Source organism: Vulpes lagopus, chromosome 4 (genome assembly GCF_018345385.1).
Source record: "Vulpes lagopus strain Blue_001 chromosome 4, ASM1834538v1, whole genome shotgun sequence".
Classification (NCBI taxonomy): Eukaryota; Metazoa; Chordata; class Mammalia; order Carnivora; family Canidae; genus Vulpes; species Vulpes lagopus.
Window position 1 is genome coordinate 121,489,305 of NC_054827.1, and position 20,702 is coordinate 121,510,006.

The 20,702-nt window shown below is 44.4% G+C and overlaps 1 protein-coding gene across 1 annotated transcript in view; it reads right to left on the bottom strand.

The window, feature by feature from the left end:
• Positions 1-323: 323 nt before the first annotated feature.
• GRK4 (G protein-coupled receptor kinase 4) overlaps positions 324-20,702 on the bottom strand; it is a 101,914-nt gene continuing 81,535 nt past the window's right edge. Inside the window, exons 10-17 of the mRNA XM_041751134.1 lie at positions 19,633-19,670; positions 11,049-11,138; positions 9,860-10,068; positions 6,236-6,370; positions 4,230-4,367; positions 3,709-3,846; positions 2,370-2,423; positions 324-578 (exon numbers count right to left, since the gene is read on the bottom strand). Of these exons, the coding sequence (XP_041607068.1) occupies positions 570-578; positions 2,370-2,423; positions 3,709-3,846; positions 4,230-4,367; positions 6,236-6,370; positions 9,860-10,068; positions 11,049-11,138; positions 19,633-19,670 (811 nt within the window). The 3' untranslated portion in view covers positions 324-569. The remainder of the gene's footprint in view (positions 579-2,369; positions 2,424-3,708; positions 3,847-4,229; positions 4,368-6,235; positions 6,371-9,859; positions 10,069-11,048; positions 11,139-19,632; positions 19,671-20,702) is intronic.

Consider the following 20,702-nt stretch of genomic DNA (forward strand, 5'->3'; position numbering starts at 1 on the left):
ACCAATGTTGAGAGGGTACATTTTGTGTATGTCTGACCACAGGAAACATAAATAAAGAAAATAAAGAAAATACTTTAAAAATAAAGAAAAATATTTTGTTTCTAGTGAAACTCTTCACCAAAATAAAAACCTAGTTTTTGGTAAAACTAGCAAGAACTGTTAGATGTTTTTGGTGGGAAGGGGAAATTTTTAAAAATTTTCAGAAAAGCAATTTATTCACATGGGTGTATAATATATATTCTTTTAAAATGCCCATGCAAAAAAATATATAAATAAAATAAAATGCCCGTGCACCTTTTTTTTAGTATGTAATTGTGCTTTATTTGGGGAAAGCAGATAATTCTCACAATGCAATGTTTATCTCACTGGTATACCAACTTGGTCCAAAGGAAAAGTCAGACACAGTGCTTGTAAAGAAAACAGCATTCCTCTGCCCCACTGCTGCCCATACCAGGGGGAAAGCTTGCCAGACAGAGCCGCTTTTAATCCCTTCAGCTCTTTCTTGTAAGGTTCACACAAACTGTTCATACACTTTAATCAAGGGATTCACTGCTACCTTAAAAACATTATCACGAACCCTAAAAAAAATAAACAAACATTATCACATATGTGCCCAAAGATGTAGGTACAGGGATGCCCAACCCATGGGTATTTATAATAACAAGAAAGCTAGAAGCAACAATTGTTTGGATGGTTTGATAAACAATGGCCCTAAATATGCCCCAAAAGATTAAGGAGCCAGATATATTTAAATGACATGGCAAAAAGATAAATAAATAAATAAATAAATAAATAAATAAATAAATAAATAACATGGCAAGAGATAAGTAACTACAGATGATAGTAATATAGAATAAAATGCTGATAGGAATTATCTTTGGACAGTGGGTGATATTAAAGATGAGTTTTTCATTGTGTATTCTAATTTCAAAACTCTCCTCAATAAATATGTGCTTGCTTATAACCAGAGCGGGGGGCAATGGCATAGCAATACATCAAAGTCCCAGCTTGTAAAATCCTTTCCCAGATTCACTGTATCAGTCAGGATGCTTCCCTCAGGCCCAGGACGGCTCAGCTCAGACAAGCTGAAGCAGGACAGAGGACTGACTCCTGGACGTCCCTCCCGGCCAGAGCTCTGCAGGCCAGCACCCTTCACCCCATGGAGACCCAGCAGGAATGAGGTGCACAGCACACCACCGCCCCTGTGTCCACATTGATAACCGAGGGTCTTCAAGGCCTTGGAATATAAACAGGTGGCAGGAATAAAGGTGATTTGGATTTTCTTTGAAACTTCCTGCAGTGTTTACCATAAGCATGCATTACTTTTCCACAATTACTAACCTATTTACTGAATGGGTAGCACCTACCAAATGCTGTACCCTCACCCAGGTACAGAGCACACTCTGATCGACTTCTGCTGGTCTCACAGGACATGGCTGGAGGTGCCTCCTCTGAAGCACGCCAGTGTGTGCCAGGCTGCCGTGAACATGGGTGGAGACCCAACTTTAGAAATGCTACCATGTCAACGGCACTCCTGGAAGCACTCTTGGGTGCAGGTGTCTGCCCAGGGACACGTGACGGTGTGACAGCAACACTGAATTCAGGCACATGGGTGACCCTGGCTCACTTTCCTTTGGCCATATCATGACATCCAGATCAAGTTCTTGCTGTTTGGTTAAAGTCACCAAGGTCTGGCCCCTGGCTTCTCACCCAGCTCCTGCTGAAAGCCTTGTGCATGTGGACACAGGAGAAAGCCCCAGTTCTGCATCTCGGGGCCACCAGTTGGCCAGTGACATGGCCACCTCTCCACAGAAGTCTGCAGCCCCCCATGGTCCTCCCATGCCCGTGGGTGCGAGCACCCTCTCCCCAAGCAACAGAGCCCACGTTCCCACCACGGCTGAGGGGCTTCACCTTCCTCTTCGGGAAGTCATGCCCGAGGGAAAGAGTTATTAGAAGGCACCACATAGCCCTGGAGGCTCACAAGCCACCACAGGTGGGGGGAGCAGCCATGGAAGGCCAACCCCTGGCCCTGGAGTGCCAGACACACCTTCTTTCAGCACATGCATAGGAATATCACAAAGACATGCACACAGGAAGATGCACACATCTGGCAGGAGAATCTTGGGGAGTGAGCAGATGTCAATGTGAGTGCCAATGACACTTGGCACAATTACCTTCTGACACAGGGGCCATGTGGAGAGTGGGGACCCACCTACCTCCCTCCCACCTCCATGAGCACCCGAGGACACTCTGGGGTGAGGAACAGGATCCTTGGCTCCAGACACTGTTGGGCTGACACTCAAGCCCACTCTTCCCCCCTCCTCAAGGGCACACGTGGCACTTGGGTCCCAGCCACAAGATGTCCACACCTGGGGATTCTGGGCATTAGGGTGGTCCTCAAGTGTCTTCTTCTTCAGTCCAGCCTTGGTGAAAACACGATTCAGGTATGAGTTTAGAGAAATCTGCAGACTCATAAGGCTTGTGTTAAGCTGTGTCACATGTTTATTGCCATTCACAGATAAGATGGATCGCTGAGCATGTGCTCCTTGGCGATGGGGTCTGGCTCTGCAGTGAGTAGTTACAGCCTTGGGGGCAGCTCTTCCTTTTCGCTGGGGCCACTGCTAATGCAGCCCTGCAACACGGCAGAGCGGCGGGTCAGTCACTTACCTAATGCAAGCCGGCTCCACGCTCTTGTGCTAGATACGAGGGTTTACAAGCACAGGGTGGGGGCACTGACGTTAGCCTGAGTTCCACATGTCCTCTTATGCTCTTCATGGTAGAGAGGATGCTCAGTTCATACACACACACACACATACAGACACACACACACACACCCAGCATCTCAGGTTCACTTTTTTGTACACTCAATCCAATTACATGACCCAGGCTGAGTGCTGAGAGGGAACGAGACCCAGGCTCTTCCCATCAGCACCACTGTGGCATGGAGCGGCCCATCCTGCACCGTGACATTCCACAGCAGGTGTCCCTGACCAGCTCCCCTTGCACCAGGTAGGCCTCAGTGTGGAGCGTGTCCAGGAAGGACTTCCTGTGCATGGATAGACCAGCTGCTCAGGAGAACACCTACCCTAATTCACACTTGGCCCCTGTTCTCTGAGAAAATGTGGTCACAGTGGATGCACTCTGATGACCTTTCCCACCAAAAGCTTGTTTTTCATACTGAACAAAGATGGATTCAAATGTTAGTGGACAACCTCTGAACAGACAGGGTACAAAGCAGGGCGATCCACTCGTCCAAGGAGAAAAACCTCACTAGGAGAAAAACTTTTAAATACAGTACTACCCTAGGATGTCTCTCAGCGTCACTCTTCCACGTTCTGTATGAGAGCAGGCCAGCCAGCAAGGTAGCAGCAACAAAGTCAGCGGGAAGATGGAGAGCTACATGAGCTGTTCCACGACCATTCTACACCACACTCATTTCTGAGCACACATATGTGCCTCCTCACTGAGGGAGGAATCTGAGTGTCGGTGAATCAAAACAATCTTCATACCAACAGCAAACGACACAGTGAAGATTTTTCTGGAGGGGCTCAAATTGCACCATATGGCTAGAGCTCTTAAATTATGTGAAATGTCTTAATAAGAAAGCTGACAAAACAAAGTTTTTTACCTTGGTGAAATATTTCTTCTCTTTTAACACATCCCATTAAAAAAAAAAACTCAAAGTAATAAAATGTTTGTTACTCTTACCCCTCTCCTGAGGAGTCTGTAGAAGAAGCCTCTCTTCTTTTTGGGAACCTGGTAATGCATTTTCTCTTCTTGATTCAACACCGTGTTTTCATCAAACTCATCTTTGTTGATGTCATTAAAACAACCTGATTCAATCATCTGTGTCCATACAAGAGTAGGACAGAGAAGAGGAGACCCCGTGAGGTCAGTCAGCCATTTCCCACCCTGTAACCAGCTCAGCACATGGACCTCTCCAATTCCCATCCTCTTTCCTGCTTGCTGACCTCCACTCAGGATAGGGAAGACAGCCTCCCCCTCCTCCCTCTGAGAGGACCCCCAGAGCAGGTAAGGACCAGATGCTAGCGAGGCCCGCTTTGGAAGTGGGACCAGGATGGCCAATTGTCCCCCTCCTGTGCATGGACCAGGGCAGCTGCCTTGCATCATCTTACCTCCAAACACACACACACACACACACACACACACACACACACACACACAGATTTTTTTCTCCTGGCATCATACCCAGTATAAACCGTCAGTACCTCATTCTGCCAGGGGATGGAGACACACCCTGTAGCAAATTGACCATAGAACGTGTTATCATTGGTGTCCAGGTAGACTCCTCTCACGGTAGAGAACTGCTCTATATCCAGTATGTCCTTACAGTAAATGGCTTGTGGCTGTGCACCGAGAACAAAGAGATGTGAGCCTCTGAGAGCCCTGGAATGGTTCTTAGTCTCCTTAATTATTAAGAACACAGTGCGTGTGAAATCAATGCACATCTGCAGTATCTAAAGCCCTTCCCTCCCTCTAGGGAGCTCCCATCAGTCACAGGCCCTCTGGCCACCGTCTGGTCTGCAAACCTCCCGAGGCTCCCATCCTTGCCTTTCCTGCAGTGGAAGATGGGTGATGGGCAGAGGCAGGGATGAAGAGGGGCCATGCAACATGGAGTCCCGCCTCTGCCTCCAACCCTTGGCTTCCTTCATGTGAAGCATCACATGAAGTCTAAGCGAACAACTGCAGGTCCTGCTTCTCAACTTCCTGTCAGAGCTCATCTAGTGGCTTCCAGTTGCTCCTCCTCTGGGACAAGAGCCCCGGCCTACAGTGCTCCCCACCCTGGCACTGTGGCCATGGGATGCAAGCCAGCAGGGCGTGGCCATCCTGGGCCTTGCCCTCCTCCAAAGCAGCCCCTGCACTCCTGGAAATTAGATCAGCTATTGGCCAAATCATGGTCATGCAAGAGGTGCCTGGCACTTCTGAGTAATTTCCTCCCTGCATGCCATACGATCAAAGCAGAGACATTCCGTAGGCCGCTGGGCAACACACCTCAGAGCAGCCGTTACCCATTCAGTCCCCACACAGCAGGGATGTGGAAGTAAGTAGGCCACAGTCAGAGGGTGGCCCAGAAGAAGGTCAGGACTGAGCCCAGGCTGAAGGGCTACCCCCACCCCCACCCTCACCCCCTCCTTGGACAGAACTGCCTGACCTGTTAGCCCAGGGCCTCCCATCAGCTGGCCCTCACAGCTCCTCTGGTTACATCCAGTAGAATACCCCAAATGTCAGCCCAGAGCCTGCACCTGGCAGGCCCTGGCCCAAGTCTCTTGAGCACAGCAAGGGGTGTGACACTGCTCCCTGGGGAAGACTGCCTTCCTGCTCCATGCAGACCCGATGGGCAATCTCGAGTCCCTGTGGTCCACAACCATAGTCCAATGGTTGGCTCAGTTTGTCACTTGTTTCGCTGCCCGCATCTGCAGGCTGGAGCGAGGTCCATAGTGGCAAGACTGCTTTCTTGATCTCCCTATGGCCTTAATACTGCCACCTGCATCTAGCATGTAATGTGTGAACTTGTTCACAGGAAGGAGGTGCTACTACCACATACGGGGATATGAAAACATAATAAGTCTTGACGGTACAACTAAAAACACATTAATTGTATGCCTCCCTTCCACCATATCCTGCAGAATTATCTTATCTTCACATCTCTTTGACGTGCCGGTAGCAGACTGTCAAGGAGACAGTCCAGACTGTTCTCCGTCCATTCCTGCTTTCCTCAACAGGAATGCAGTGCCTATAGGTGTTCCCACCAAGCACTGACTCGGACATGAGCCAGACCCTGTGCAGAGCCCTGGGGCACACCCCCTGAAGCGGCCTACAAAGGAAGCTCATAAGGAGGCTCGGCCAACCTCCAGGGCTCCAGGAGTGGAGCCAGGACCTTGGAGACACAGGGAGAGCAAGGGCTTCCCAGACTAAAAGGCGGGCATGCTGGCACAAACACGAGGATGGGGACACAGCCACAGGGAGGTCTTGGGCGGTGCTGAAGTTCTGAGCGGTGCAGAGCCAGGGTCAGCTGCTGGGAAGGCCTGTGGGGACCTGTGAGGACAGCTTGGTGAGTGGCCAGGGGCTGGAGGCAACCAAGATGGGTGAGTGGGGTACCCCATGCAGAAGCACAGTGGGGCTGTACCACTGATCCTGTATCTGCTGGGAAGTCACTGTGTTCCTGGACCCCTTGTCTTGGGACGCTCTGCTCCTCTCTAGGCAACATACTCACATCAGGGCAGAATGGAGGATCTAACATATTCGCTTCCAGTCTCTTGAAGTTAATGTCCTTGAACACGGGGTGTCCTTTTACCTCCACTGCTCCAGCCTTGCAGCCTAGTCGATGTTTGGGATTCTTGGTGAGTAACTGTCCAAGGGGCAGAAACGGAGTCAAAAGAAGAGAGAACTTGGAAGTCTCCATAATAACAAGCAAAGAATTAGGGGTGGCAAAGAGCACATCCACATAAACAAAGTTGCTGTAAAAAAAAAAACAAAACAACAACAACAAAAAAAAACAAAGTTGCTGCAATTTCAACTTTTCAACCAAACCTCCTTAATTCAGATTTCACAAATTTAGAACATATGATGCTTTCAAAAGGAGTAGAAACTAATAACAGCCTTTGAGCTACCAATAAATAGTCGGCTAAGTAAATCCTTCAGGAAAAAACCATAACCATGTAAAAATTAGGAGACTTTTTAAAAAGAAATAGGAACTGTCAAAAACTTCACAGATACCATTTTAATGCACAGTCATGTTTATAATTAGAAACTATCTTAATCTGTTCATTAAATAGATCAGGGTTCTCTGATCTCAAGGAGCTCAGATGAGGCAAAAATTTGGCAAACTGAGTTCTAGAAGTTGTATATTCTTAAAATGAGTAGACAGCATCTCTTTCAAAAGTTTTCCTTACTCAAATATTCATTATTTTCACCAAATAGGCCTTCACCCACAATTATCATCAGTCAGAAAAGTTTAGCTGGGCTCAAAGCCACACAAAACAGGTCTGGCTCTATAGTATGGCTGGCGCCTGCTGGGGAAATACCCAACCCCATACACAAGGTTTCACCACAACGCAGCCCAGCCCATGACTTCGGCTGTGTCTGGTGCTGCTCTTGCAGTACGGTGGTGGAGCTGACCAGCCATGTGAGGGACCCACAAAGCCTAAGAACTACTTACTATCTGGCCCCCCACGGAAAAGTTTGCCAACCCTGGCCTAGCCTCACCACCAGCACCCGCCGCTTTTCTGAAGAGAAACCAAAGTCCCAGGCAAAGAGCCAAGGACACTTTGTGTTGGGCTGATGTGCACTGGCCTGCACACCCTGTAGCCCTGGCTGCATGAACTCTGGATGTAGCACACATTGATCTGTGTTTGCCTATGGCCTGCACACATGCCATGCCCTCTGTCTAGAAGCCCCTTTGCCTGGCTGACTAGGTTTCCAGCTCCCTGCCTCGGAGCATGCTTCCTTCGGACACCTGTCACTCCTGGCATGACATCAATACCAGTCTCTCCTGTTGGACACAAGCCCCCAGAGGCAGGGCCACAGGAACTCCTGCTCACTGCGATAGCCCCAGCACATAGCCAGGGCAAGGGCTCAACAAGATTTGCTCAGTGCAGTTATTCTTGGCAATGCTTTGTTAATTAAAAGCAGATCTGAAAATTCAGTGTGATGTCAAATATAATCCCTATGTCTCCAGGGTTCCACGACTCCATCGAGTCTGCTGTCGACACATACCCGTCAGATGGCCTTGGACTTGTGGTCAGAAAGCCTGGGTTCAAGTTCTCCACTGTCATCCCACTATGGGATGTCAAATAAAATTTTTAGGGGCACCTGGGTGGTTCTGTGGGTTAAGCTACCAACTCTTAATTTTGGCTCAGGTCATGATCTCAGGGTTGTGGGATCGAGCCCCACGTCAGGCTCTGGGCTCAGCGGGGAGTCTGCTTGGGATTCTCTCTCTCCCTCTCCCTCTGCCCTTCCACCTGTTCATGCTCTCTCTCTCTCTAAAATAAATAAATAAAACTTATTTTAAAAATCAAACTCTTAATTTTTCAACTGTGAGGCTAAGAAAACACCTTAGAAGTCCACTCTCAGGATCAGATGAGGTAATATATGAGAGCTTTCAAAACCAGACAGGTGTCCACATGTCAGGCGCTACTCTGGCCACCTGTTTAGGTCAGTGTAAAACGCTGGCACTTCCTCAGCCCTTCCTTCTGCTCCATCGAACACAAGTGCAATACTCTGACCTCACATCATATCTGGCTCACTCACTGGGCATGGGTGCAGTATGCTGGGAGGCAGGTAGAGGGTGAAGAGCCTGCAGCCCCCCTGCAAGTGCACTCAGCACTGGGGCCCCGCCCACCATCCCTGTCCCCATGGGTGCTGTCCTCTCCAAACCCCCACCCTGCTGCTTCCTGAGATGCCCTCTTCTGTAATCCCTGTTTGCTGGGATTGAACCCTGGCTCCAAGAAGCAGCTGTCTCTGCTCACAGGAGCTACTGAGGATTTGTGCATCACTAGGCACGTCACACACGCTTGTGCACTGCCTCTTCTGGCAAGCCTATGAGGGAGAATTTATCACCATCCACAGGTCAGACATGAGAAACCAGAGACTGGACAGGTAAGCCCAGTGCGGGGAGCCTAGACGATCTCCAAGCCAGAGCTCGAAGTCCAACCCTGGTTCTCATTCAGGCGCTGCCTTCCTTCTCCAGGACCACAGCAGCACACAGCATTTCTCCATCCTGAACACTCTTGAGGCCTTGTTTCTCTCTTGTTCATGCCACCCATCAAATTCCGCTTTTTCACTATAGTTATTTTTTGTGTTTGTTCTAGGCCTACCATTAAACTGTGAGCTCCTTAGGGGGCAGGCTCTACTTCCAACTTACATTTTTACACCCCTATGGCCCTTCAAGCACCAGGTCAAATAGCAGCTTGGCCAGAATGCTGATAAACACAGAGGAGCTGACTAACTGCCCACTCCAAGCAGAACAAGCTGGCGGGAAGGAAGGCCAGGCTGCTTCCCCTGCTTGTGACAGGCCACTAACACTCATCACTCCACACATGACAACAACAGGGAAGGGAAAACAAAATCGGTATTTCCAGTCACCCACAACTCACCTAAGTTACTGACATAGTCACAGTTACAGAAGTTGCTGGTTCCAGCAGGCACCCACTTGGGGACCCACGGCCCACCTCCCCGTGACCCCCTCACTGACCCATGGCCCTCTCCCAGCCAGCCCTGCTTTCCTCTCCCTGTGCCCCAGGCTTCCTGACTCTGGGGAGGGAGAGCCACAACCCCAACAGGCAGTGCTCACACTTTGCCTCCACTACACTGATTGCCCCTTGCCCTGAGTCCGCGCGCCTACATCCTCCTATACTCCACCTGGATTCCACCACTCATCTTTCACCCCACCTCCATCTCTGTCCCTATCTCCTACCCGCAGTGACATGCAGACCCAGGAAAGCAGCAGGCCCACGCAGCCCATCAGGTTGGGGGTGTCGATCTTGCCCATGATCCCCAACAGCTAGTTAAATAGGAAAGAAACACCGGCAGACAGAAAAATCTCACTGCTCCTGAGAAACAAGATTCTGTTTGATCTTTACTTTCACAGGAAGCGGGCGACCTTGGCATCAGTCTCCCCTCTCAGGGGCTCCTTTTGAAAAATCAAACCACAAACTGCTCTGCTTTGCTCCTGTCAGCTGGAAACCCAATCACGTGTTCTCCCAGGCCAGGTCACCAGGGTGGCAATTCCCATGAGTGGCTGATGCAGCAGTGGCAGCAGCTCCCCATGTGCCAGCCCAGTGGGAACCACCCCAGCCTGAGAGGGGTTCCCTCCCACCCTCTCCAGAGCCCAACCCACCATCTTGCAGATGGACTTGGAGTCCTCAGAAAACTTCTTCGAATACTCCTCAGTGTCTTTCTTCACTCTTCGTTCCACCTCCTCTCGCTTGACTTTCTCTTTGAACTTTCTGAATGGAGAATGTCCCTGAATCATTTCATATATCAGACAGCCAAGTCCCCACCAATCAGGACTAAATGTATAGTTTTCATTATTGATAACTTCAGGAGCTACATAACAAATACAGGAAATTTAAATTAAATTTTGGCTTTAAATTTTCTTGTAATTAATTCCAAATAACACATTATAAATTTAACATTTGTTACAACATGAACCCTGGAAACGTGTTAGGGAAAGAAGACAGACACAGAAGGCCCAATTTTATTTAAATAAAGCAGGCTAACTAGACAGGTCCATGGAGACAAGAAGTGGGTGAATGGCCACAGGGCCAGGGCGAGAGGGGATGCTGATGGGCCTGGGTTCTCATCCTGGTAGGGGTAGGTGCACAGGTCTGTGTGTGTGCTAAAATCCAATCACATGTACTCTTCAGAGTGGTGGATTTCATGGTATATGACTTATATTTCAACAAGTAGGTTTCTGGAAATAGTCTGTACTATCCCCAGGGCATGAAATGAACAGCCACAGGGTAATAAACATGGGGAACCAGGGCTCCAGGGAAGACCCTGCCTCCCAATGAGGGAGCTCCCTCAGACACACAGAGCCATGCCCAACAGCACCCAAAGGGCATTGACCCCCACACCAGGTAACACCAGACATGGTGGCATGTTGGGTGTTACTAAAGGACTCTGCAGAGGCCCTTGGGGTCCCTCATGTCAGAGGCCACTTCTGGGTCAGTCTGGCATCGTCAGGCTCGGATCTGACCCCAGGCCAAGGCCTCCCAGTCATGGAGGCTTTGCAATAACCAGGGAACAATGGCTTCACCAGGGGCCAGAAGGGCCAGTGTGCCCAGGGTGGTGGCAGTGGCAGAGTGAGGGGCCACAGGTCCTGTCCTGGCTCTGCCCTCACTCAGCTATATGACCTCTGCCGGCAGGAGGGCAGATGGGAGGACTCCTCTGCAGTCCCAACACTGGCTGAGGACAGACTTCAAACACTGCCTGTGCTCCCTCCAAGTGGTTTAGAACTTTTCTGTGTTCTGAAGATGCAGGCATCCAGAGAGAGCACAAGGATGTGGAGGTAGCCTATCACATACCCATGTAGCCGACTGTACCCACTCTTCCTCGGATGGTCTCCCCTTCTGGAATCTCCATGGCTAAACCGAGGTCTGAGATCCGGATGTGCCCTGTGTGTGTTCAAGCACATTACACAAACCACAGGGGGCATGCTGACACATTCATGACAATAAATTGGTGGGGAAAATTCTAAAATTACATTTAACTTATCCACTTTTAGTGAATACTACACAGAGCATTCAGTTCCACAAATACAATGGGAAGTTAGATTTATAGCTACTAATCAGGAAGTCCTTTAACCACAGACAATTACTTGATAAGATAGAAGCATGGTGTTTATTATTTAATTTCCTATAACTACCAGATCCGTAAATAAAACGATAATGAATAGTACATGAACTACATTATAGAAAATAAACACTTTCTGTCAGAACACCAATAGGCTTATATACAGGAACAACAACAGGCAAATAATAAGTTTTTCTCTAAAAAACAAATTGTAACAGCAAAATAATAAATAAGATGAAGAAAATTCACTTAAAAGACTGTTATGTGTTAATGTCTTTATATAGAAAGATTTAAATAGTTATTAAATTCAGTATGAAAATAACAAACTATGGAAATTTTTCTTTCGAGAGTCTAGAGAGATAAACCAGTCCTGGAGGCAGATACCTGCTCACCTTATTGGCCATGTGTCTCCAGCTCCTGATACAATACCTGCATATTATAGGTGCTCAATAAATATTGAAGAAATGAAAGAACCAACCAGTAAATATGTGCTCAACACTGAAAATCTGCAACATACCATTTGAGGCACTGAAGCTGCTTTAGCACATTCTACACTATGCCTTAGACAGGAAAATGGACCTTTCCCTTAGCACGCCACACTGACTCACATTACTCCCTTGTGGTGGGCCCTCACCAGGGGAGGCAGGGTGCTGGAGCCCTTGGAGTGGATTCTGGAGCCATACGGCTTGGGTTTGAGTCCCAGCCCTGCCATTTACCAGCGTGTCTCAGGTTCCTGCTTTTGTATGGGAACCTTTCCTCAATAAAGTAGCTTTTATTTATTTTGTTTAAGTAAAGTACCAGCATGTTATGAAAATTTAAGTATCCTTTCTTATTATTCTTTAAAAAAGTGATTTTTTTTAACTGAGAAATGAAAAGTAAAACTACTGACAAATTGACAAAGACTCAGTTTGAGAAGCCAGTTTGTTGGTGGGGCCACAGGGAAGCAGGTGCACACATACCCTGCCCGTGTGCATACAGACCAGTACAGCTCCATCACTCAGTACTGGGCAATGTTTCCCATCCTTCAGCCTCACACCCCTCACCAGGGATCTACCCAAGGACACATGGGAAAAAGCAGGAAATAACATGTGTACAGGGCTGTATGTTGCAGCATTAACTGAAAAGAATAGAGGGTTGGGAACAGCCTGCTATCCACCAGTGCAGACTGGGCAGATCAAGCTGGTCTGTCCACAGGCAGCTGGATGGAAGAGTAAGGAAGATCTTCATTTAGTATCGTAGAATGGTCTATCTTATATATTTAAAAAGCAGAGAAAAATATTGTAGTCATACTAATGTCATCAGGAACTAGTATTTTCCACGTAAGGAGAAAAAACACAAATGTGAAATGAAGAAGTTAAACGAGAATAGAAATATCATTATGAATCCCTGATGAATATTTTCTTTTAAAACAACAAGAATGGGACACCTGAGTGGCTCAGTGGTTGAGCATCTACCTTTAGCCCAGGTTGTGATCCCGGGGTCCTCGGATCGGGTCCTGCATCAGGTTCCCTGCAGGGAGCCTGGTTCTCCCTCTGCCTATGTCTCTGCCTCTCTCTGTGTGTCTCATGAATAAATAAATAAAATATTTTTTAAAATTTTTAAAAATAAAATAAGAACAATGTTTTCTCTCTCTGAAAAGGCCTGGGAAGAATGACCAGCATGGCAGCAAGGGCACCTGGCACTAACATTGTGCTCTCCACACAGAGGACCAGGCCCCTTGGAAACACAGTTGACGTCAGGGCTCAGTAAGCATGTGCAAGGTCACTCTGGAACATCTTCAACAAGAAAGAAGAGCAGAAAACCAGGAACTCATTAGAGGCCCTGGATATTCACTGGCCAAAGATGGGCCAAAAAACATCAAAAAAGAATATGTGCCAAAAAACATCAAAAAAGAATAATGACTCCAATAGATTAAACCCTATCAGAGGGTTAAGATCTGCACGTTCATTAATGACACCAAAATAGAATAAAACAGGAACCACCTTGATCATCTTGGAGAATAGAGAACTAACACAATCTCCTGAAAAGTAGAAATGAAGGGAGGCATTCATGTATTTCACCTGCTTTTCCTGAACAAACAGGTAAACAAAGTTCTTTTTTACAGATGGATCTCAACAAATAAGTGCACTAGGAATGATGGAATTAGAATGCCATCACCTTACAGCTCCAGGGAAATGCTGTATCTTGATATCGATCATTCATGAAAAGCTGGTGGGAAATGGATAATGGAGAAATTGGGCCTGACAGAGGTTTGAAACCACTCATCACTCTGAACACCATAAGAGGAGACACACTTTTCAAATGCCTGCTGACATCATACAACAGGAAGGACACACAAAGTATACTCACCAAAAATCAAATCTGGACCTATTTCAGCCTCTAGATCTAACTACTGGCTTACAGGAAGAATAGGGGACATAGCGAACGCGTTAAATCCAGCCAAATTCAGAACCTGGGAAATTCTATAGGACAAATGTCTGTGTTCTAGCCTGCCAAGACTGCCATAACCAAAGTGCTACAGCTTAGGACTGAAAAGGGCAGATATTTATTTCCCTAGAGACTGGAAGTCCAAGATCAAGGGCCAAAAAGTGTGTAGATTATTGACCTCACCCTGTGTATTCATAGCCTCTTCCCTCTCCCCTCTGTCCATCTCTGCGCCCTAATCTCCTCCCCTTACAAGAACACCAGTCATATGCATTCAGGACTCTTCATAGTGGCCTCATTCAGCTGGAATCACACTTTTAAAAGCCTTCATTCCAAACACAGTTGACCCTTGAACAACACGGGCTTGAACTACATGGGTGCACTTACACAGGCGTTTTTGGTTTTTTTTTTTTTTAGCACAGGACAGCATTGTAAATGTATTTTCTCTTTCTTATGATTTTCTTAACATCTTTTTTCTAGCCTATGTTATTGTAAGAATACAGTATAATACATAGAATATGTGTTAATCGACTGTTTATGTCATAACTAAGGCTTCTTGTCAAAAGTAGGCTATTAGTAGTTAAGTTTTGAGGGACTTGAAAAGTTATATGTGGGGGCATCTGGGTTACTCAGGCAATTAAACATCCAGTTCTTTATTTCCATTAAGGTCAAGATATCGCAGTTGTGAGCTCGAGCCCCACCTTGGATTCTACACTCAATGCAGAGTCTGCTTAAGATTCTCTCTCCCTCTTCCTATGCCCCTCCCCCTTCTCCAGCTTACACTCTCTCACTCAAAAAAAGAAAAGTTACATGTGGATTTTTGACCATGTGGGGAGTTGGTGTCCCTGATCCCCCCATGGTCCAAAGCTATACAGTCACATTCTGAGGTACTGGGGGTTAGGGCTTTGTGACATGACTTTTAGAGGGACACAATTTGGCCCATAAAGCCTGGTTTCACAAACAAATGACACAGAGTAACAGGGAGGAGGAACCTATGAGATTAAACAAACTCAACAAGATATCAATCAAATGTGATGTGTTAATGCTACATTTAACACACAATTCAACACATAATTAAAGAAGATGTAAAGCCTATGGGAGGGGTAGAGGGAGAAGAGAGAATCTCAAGGAGGTTCCACACTCAGTGCAGAGCCTGATGTGGGGCTTGATCTCACAACCCTGAGATCATGATCTGTGCCAAAATCAAGAGTCTGATGCTTAACCAACTGAGCCACTTAGGCACCTTAAATAATTGTTAAATACTTTTGGATGTAATAATAGCATTGGGTTTATTTTTTTTTAATATTAAATAATTTTTTAAAATAAAATATTTAAAATATTACCTTTAAAAAATAAAATAAAATATTACCTTTGATATATATTTTATAGATAGAAGAATATGATGTAGAGGATTTCCTTTAAAATCATTGTCAATAATAAAATGCTACTATTCTTTACAAAAATTCACTGCTTATCCTGTTTTGTAGGAATACATGATAGTTTTCTTTTTTATCTCAACTACCAGTTAAATTTCATAAACCAAGTCCCTCCTAATTTAGAAGTTTTCAAAAAAGATTGCTGACATATTTAGGATGGACAAACAGTAAATGTACCTAACAACCTAGAACAGATGATAATCACCTTTTTTAAAATTTAAATTTTAACTCCAGTATAGTTAACATAGTGTTATATTAGTTTTGGGTGTACAATATAGTGATTCAACACTTCCATATATTACTCAGTGCCCATCACAGTAAGTGTCCTCTTCATCTCCTTCACCTGTTTTACCCATCCCCCCATCACTCCCCTCCAGGGACCATCAGTGTGTTCTCTACAGTTAAGAGTCTGCTTTTGGTTTCTCTTTTTTTCCCTTTGTTCATTTATTTTGTTTCTTAAATTCCATGTATGAGTGAAATCATACAGTTTGACTTCCCCTGAATAATTTATTTCGCTTACCATTATACTCTGTAGATCCATCCATTGCTGCAAATGGCAAGATTTAATTCTTTTTATGGCTGAATAATAGTCCATTGTATATATACACCACCTCTTCTTTATCCATTCATTAATTGATGGACCTTTTGGGCTGCTTCCATACCTTCGCTATTGTAAATAATGCTGCGATTAATATAGGATTGCATATATTTTTTTAAATTAGTGTTCTCCTATTCTTTAGGTAAATACCCAGTAGTGTGATTGCTGGATCATGTGGTAGCTCTATTTTTAACTTTTTGAGGAATCTCCATACTGTCTTCCACAGTGGTCTTTCTGTTTGCATTCCCACCAACAGTCCATGAGGGTTCCTTTTTCTCTACATCCTCACCAATACTTGTTGTTTCTTGTGTTTTTTATTTTAGCCATTCTGACAAGTGTGATGTGGTATCTCATTGCAGTTTTAATTTGCATTTCCCTGGTGATGAAGGATATTGAGTTCCTTTTCATGTGTCTGTTGGCCATCTGGTTGTCTTCTTCAGAGAAATGTCTGTTCATATCTTCTGCCTATTTCTAATTGGGTGTTGAGTTTTAGAAGTTCTCTATATATTTTGGATACTAATCCTCTATTGGATATGTCATTTGTAAATATCCTCTCCCATTCAGTAGGTTATCTTTTTGTTTTGTTGATTCTTTCCTTTGTTGTGCAGAAACTTTTTATTTTAATCAAGTCCCAATACTTAATTTTTGTTTTTGTTTTTGTTTCCTTGCCTCAGGAGTCATATCTAGAAAAAAGTTGCTATGGCCAATGTCAAAGAAACTACTTCTTGTGCTCTCTTCTAGGAGTTTTATGTTTTCAGGTCTCATATTTAGATCCTTAATCAATTTTGAATTTATTTTTGTGTATGGTATAAGAAAATGGTCCAGTTTTCCCAGGACTATTTGTTGAAGAGACTGTCTGTTTCCCATTGCATATTATTGCCTCTTTTGTTAAAGATTAATTGACCTGGATCCCTGGGTGGCGCAGCGGTTTAGCACCTGCCTTTGGCCCAGGGTGCGATTCTGGAGACCTGGGATCGAGTCCCACGTCGGGCTCCCGGTGCATGGAGCCTGCTTCTCCCTATGCCTGTGTCTCTGCCTCTCTCTCTCTCTCTCTCTCTCTCTCTGTGATTATCATAAATAAATAAATTTTTTAAAAAATTTAAAAAAAAGATTAATTGACCACATAACTGTGGATTTATTTCTGGGTTTTCTGTTCTGTTCTATTGATCTGCTTATCATTCTTGTGCCAGTACCACACTGTTTTGATTACTACAGCTTTGTGTTTTATCTTGAAATTTGGAATTGTGATACCTCCAGTTTTGTTTTTCTTTTTCAAGATTGCTTTGGCTATTTGAGGTCTCTGTGGTTCCATATAAATTTTAGGATTATTTGTTCTAGTTCTATGAAAAGTGCTATCGGTATTTTGATAGGGATTGCATTAAATCTGTAGATTGCTTGTGGTAATATAGATATTTTAACAAAATCTATTCTTCCAGTCCACGAGCATGGAATATCATTCCATCTGTTTGTATTGTCTTCAATTTATTTCATCAATGTTTTAAAATTTTCAGAATACAGTCCTTTCACCTTTTTGGTTGAATTTATTCCTAGGCATTTTATTATTTTTGGTATAATTATAAATGGGATTGTTTTCTTAATTTTCTCTTTCTACTGCTTCATTATTGATGTATAGAAGTGCAAAGGATTTCTATACATTGATTTTGTATACTGCAACCTTACTTAATTCATTTATCAGTTCTAGTAGTTTTTTGGTAGAGTCCTTAGGGTTTTCTATATTTAGTATCATATCATCTGCAAATTGTGAAAGTTTTATTTCTTCCTTACCAATTTGGATGCCTTTTGTTCCTTTTTCTGGTCTGATTGCTGTGGCTAGGATTTCCAGCACTATGTTGAATAAAAGTGGTGAGAGTGGACATCCTTGTCTTATTCCTGACCTTAGGGGAAAAGCTCTCAGTTTTTTCCATTGAGGATGAGATTAGCCATGGGTTTTTCACATATAGCCTTTATTATGTTGAGGCATGTTTTCTCAAAACCTACTTTGTTAAGGGTTTTTATCATGAATGGGAGTTGTACTTTGTCAAATGCTTTTTCTGCATCTATTGAAATGATCATGTGGTTTTTTCCTTTCTCTTATTGATGTGATATATCACATTGATTTGCAAATATTGAATCACTCTTTCATCCTGGTAATAAATCACACTGATCATGGTGAATGATTTAATCAAACGATTAAATGTATTCTTGAATTCAGTTTGGTAGTATTTTGTTGAAGATTTTTATATGTATGTTTATCAGACATATTGGCCTGTAGTTCTATCGATTACCATTTTTTTAACCTAATTTCACCACAAATGTGAAGTTCTACTTTAGAGACAAAAACAGAAATGCTAAAAAGTTGTCCAGATTGGAAATGAAAGAGTTCATCTTATATTCTATGGTTTCTGGTGGAAATTACTTCTTGGGAATTTTAATCACATGATACTTTTAAAAAAACAAAAATCAATTGCATTTGTAAGTCATAAAGTATAGCTAGAATTAGACTTTAAAAATTAAAAGAGTAGGAAAACAAAAAGAAAATATTAGAAATCTCCTGAGTCAAGAAAAGCAAAACAAAGTTTTGTCATTCCTTTCCATTTTTAATAAGAATGTAACCAGATCACAGTCTCTAAAGAATAAGGAACAGCACCACAGAAATGACACTTGGCACCTGCTTTGGGGCAGGGTGACAAAGGTCATGGTGGCCTATTCTACTACTGACCACAACTGCAGAGCCTAACAGATCACACAAGTTATACTTTAAGAGAATCAATGGGCCACAGCAGTGACTAGACCCAATGCACTGAGACTGTGCATGGAGAACCAACCAGAGGTGAGCTGCAAGGGGCACTTGTGGTTCCTCAGAAGCATTTGCAAATCCTGGTCAAACCAGAGGTTGTTCACTGGGAGAGGGGGACACATACAGCCACTCTCCAGCTGCTCCCACCTGGGACTCTCAGCAAGAGTCCCAGGTGGGAGCAGCTGGAAGCTGAGCCAAGACTTTTGGGCCCCTGGAGCCTCTGCAGGGACACAGACAGCAGTAGAACTCTGGCACACCCAGCACTGCAAAGACAGAGAGACCCAGGGCCCTCAAAAACAGGGCCAGCTTCATCTTCAAAATATCAGGAAACAGAATCTAGCAATCTATGTAAGTAACAGCTCATTATGCCCACATTGGATTTATTTCGGAAATGAAAGGTTAGTATAATATTTGAAAATTAACTATATTAATAGAAAAAAAGAACATCATATAATCATCTTGATGGAAAAGGAATGACACAATTCAACAACTGTTATTTTTTTAAAAAGGAAAATTCTTGAGGTGCCTGGGTCTCAGTCAGTTAAGCATCTGCCTTTGGCTCAGGTCATGATCCAAGGGTCCTGGGATCCTGCTCAGTGGGGAGTCTACTTCTCCCTCTCCCTCTGCTCCTCCCCTTGCTCATGCTCTTGTACTCTCTCTCTCAAATAAATAAGTATAATATTTTTTTTAAGGACAATTCTAAGGGGCCCCTGGGTAGAAATACACCTCTAAGACAAAAAGTAAGATGTGGGCCAACAGCAAGAAGCAGGAGAGAGAAAAATGTTCTTACTGTGAGTTTATTTTAATATGTTTCTCAAACTCTTAACTGAAATTTCAGTTAATTAAATTAATTGAAATTTATGACCAGCTCTGCTTCTTGCCTAAAAACAGGGGGAATGACAATGTTATCTCCATTATGTTTTCAAAAGAACACATACCAAAGAGTTTCTCTTTTTGTTGTTTTATCTGTTCTGCAACAATAGGCTAAGTCCACATTAACTTTCTATAACCAAGTCTCTCTTAACAAAGTCTTACACTTTAGATGTGAAAAGCTCACTCACCACGGTCATCGAGGAGAATATTCTCAGGCTTTAAGTCTCTACAAAGGAAGAGACAACAACAAAAAGCTCAATTATTCAGAAAGTGACACTGTGATTCATCAGCACCCAGCAGAAACAACCATAGATGTCTCTGCTATGAGCAGCGGCAAGAGCAGGATAACAAAACTGTCCTTTGTGGGTCATGAGTCCTTCGTTCTGTCGCTGGGAAGGACCAGGACTCCATGAAGGATTCATCTCAATGAACACAGTACGTATGATAGCACTGTGCAAACCACTCTGCCCAGGTCTGCAGACCTGACTGAGACAGCTCAGTGATGGAAGGTATGGCCCCGTAGTAAGGAACTAGTCCTTCATGAACTTGGCTCGATTTCTCTTATCATTCATATACTTTTTAAAATGTCAACACCTGAAAATTTCCCATACCAGAAGAACACAGCTTCAGGGGTCAGACAGGCATAGATTTGAATGCTAACTCTGCTGCTTCTCTGCCATGTGACCTGAAGCGCTCCCAGCCACAGTGTGCTCCCCTGGAACTTTACATGATCCACACCCACCCATGTCCCCAGCAATGCAGGGTTGGAGAGCTCAGGCCTGGCAGCAGGAAGCCTGTAATCACAGCAGTAACTGTTACTCAGTTTATTGTGGAGGAGGAGGGGTACCGAAGACTTTGAATAAATACAGATCATTAAAGACTAAAATATCTTAGATGTAATATTTCAAACTGCTTATTTGTTTCTTCCCTTTGAAAAAAAAGATTTAGTTTTTAGAGGATTTATATTTAACTCTGATTTCAAATGCAGCCCTATCACAACTCTCCCTCTCCCCTGAACATCGCCCCTCCATTGTGACCAGATTACTAGAACCTCCACACAAAAGCAACAGCAGATGGAAGACGGCTGGACTTGGGAAAGTTCTGTAAAGAGACAGAACTGAGAGCTAGCTGCAGTGAGACCTCCCAATACCTCGAAAGGCCATAATTAGTGTAAAACCTGCTCAACTCAAACCCACACCACCAGGAAAAGATGACAAGAGACCCTGTTAGTAGCTCAGGGAGATGTGAACACACGCAT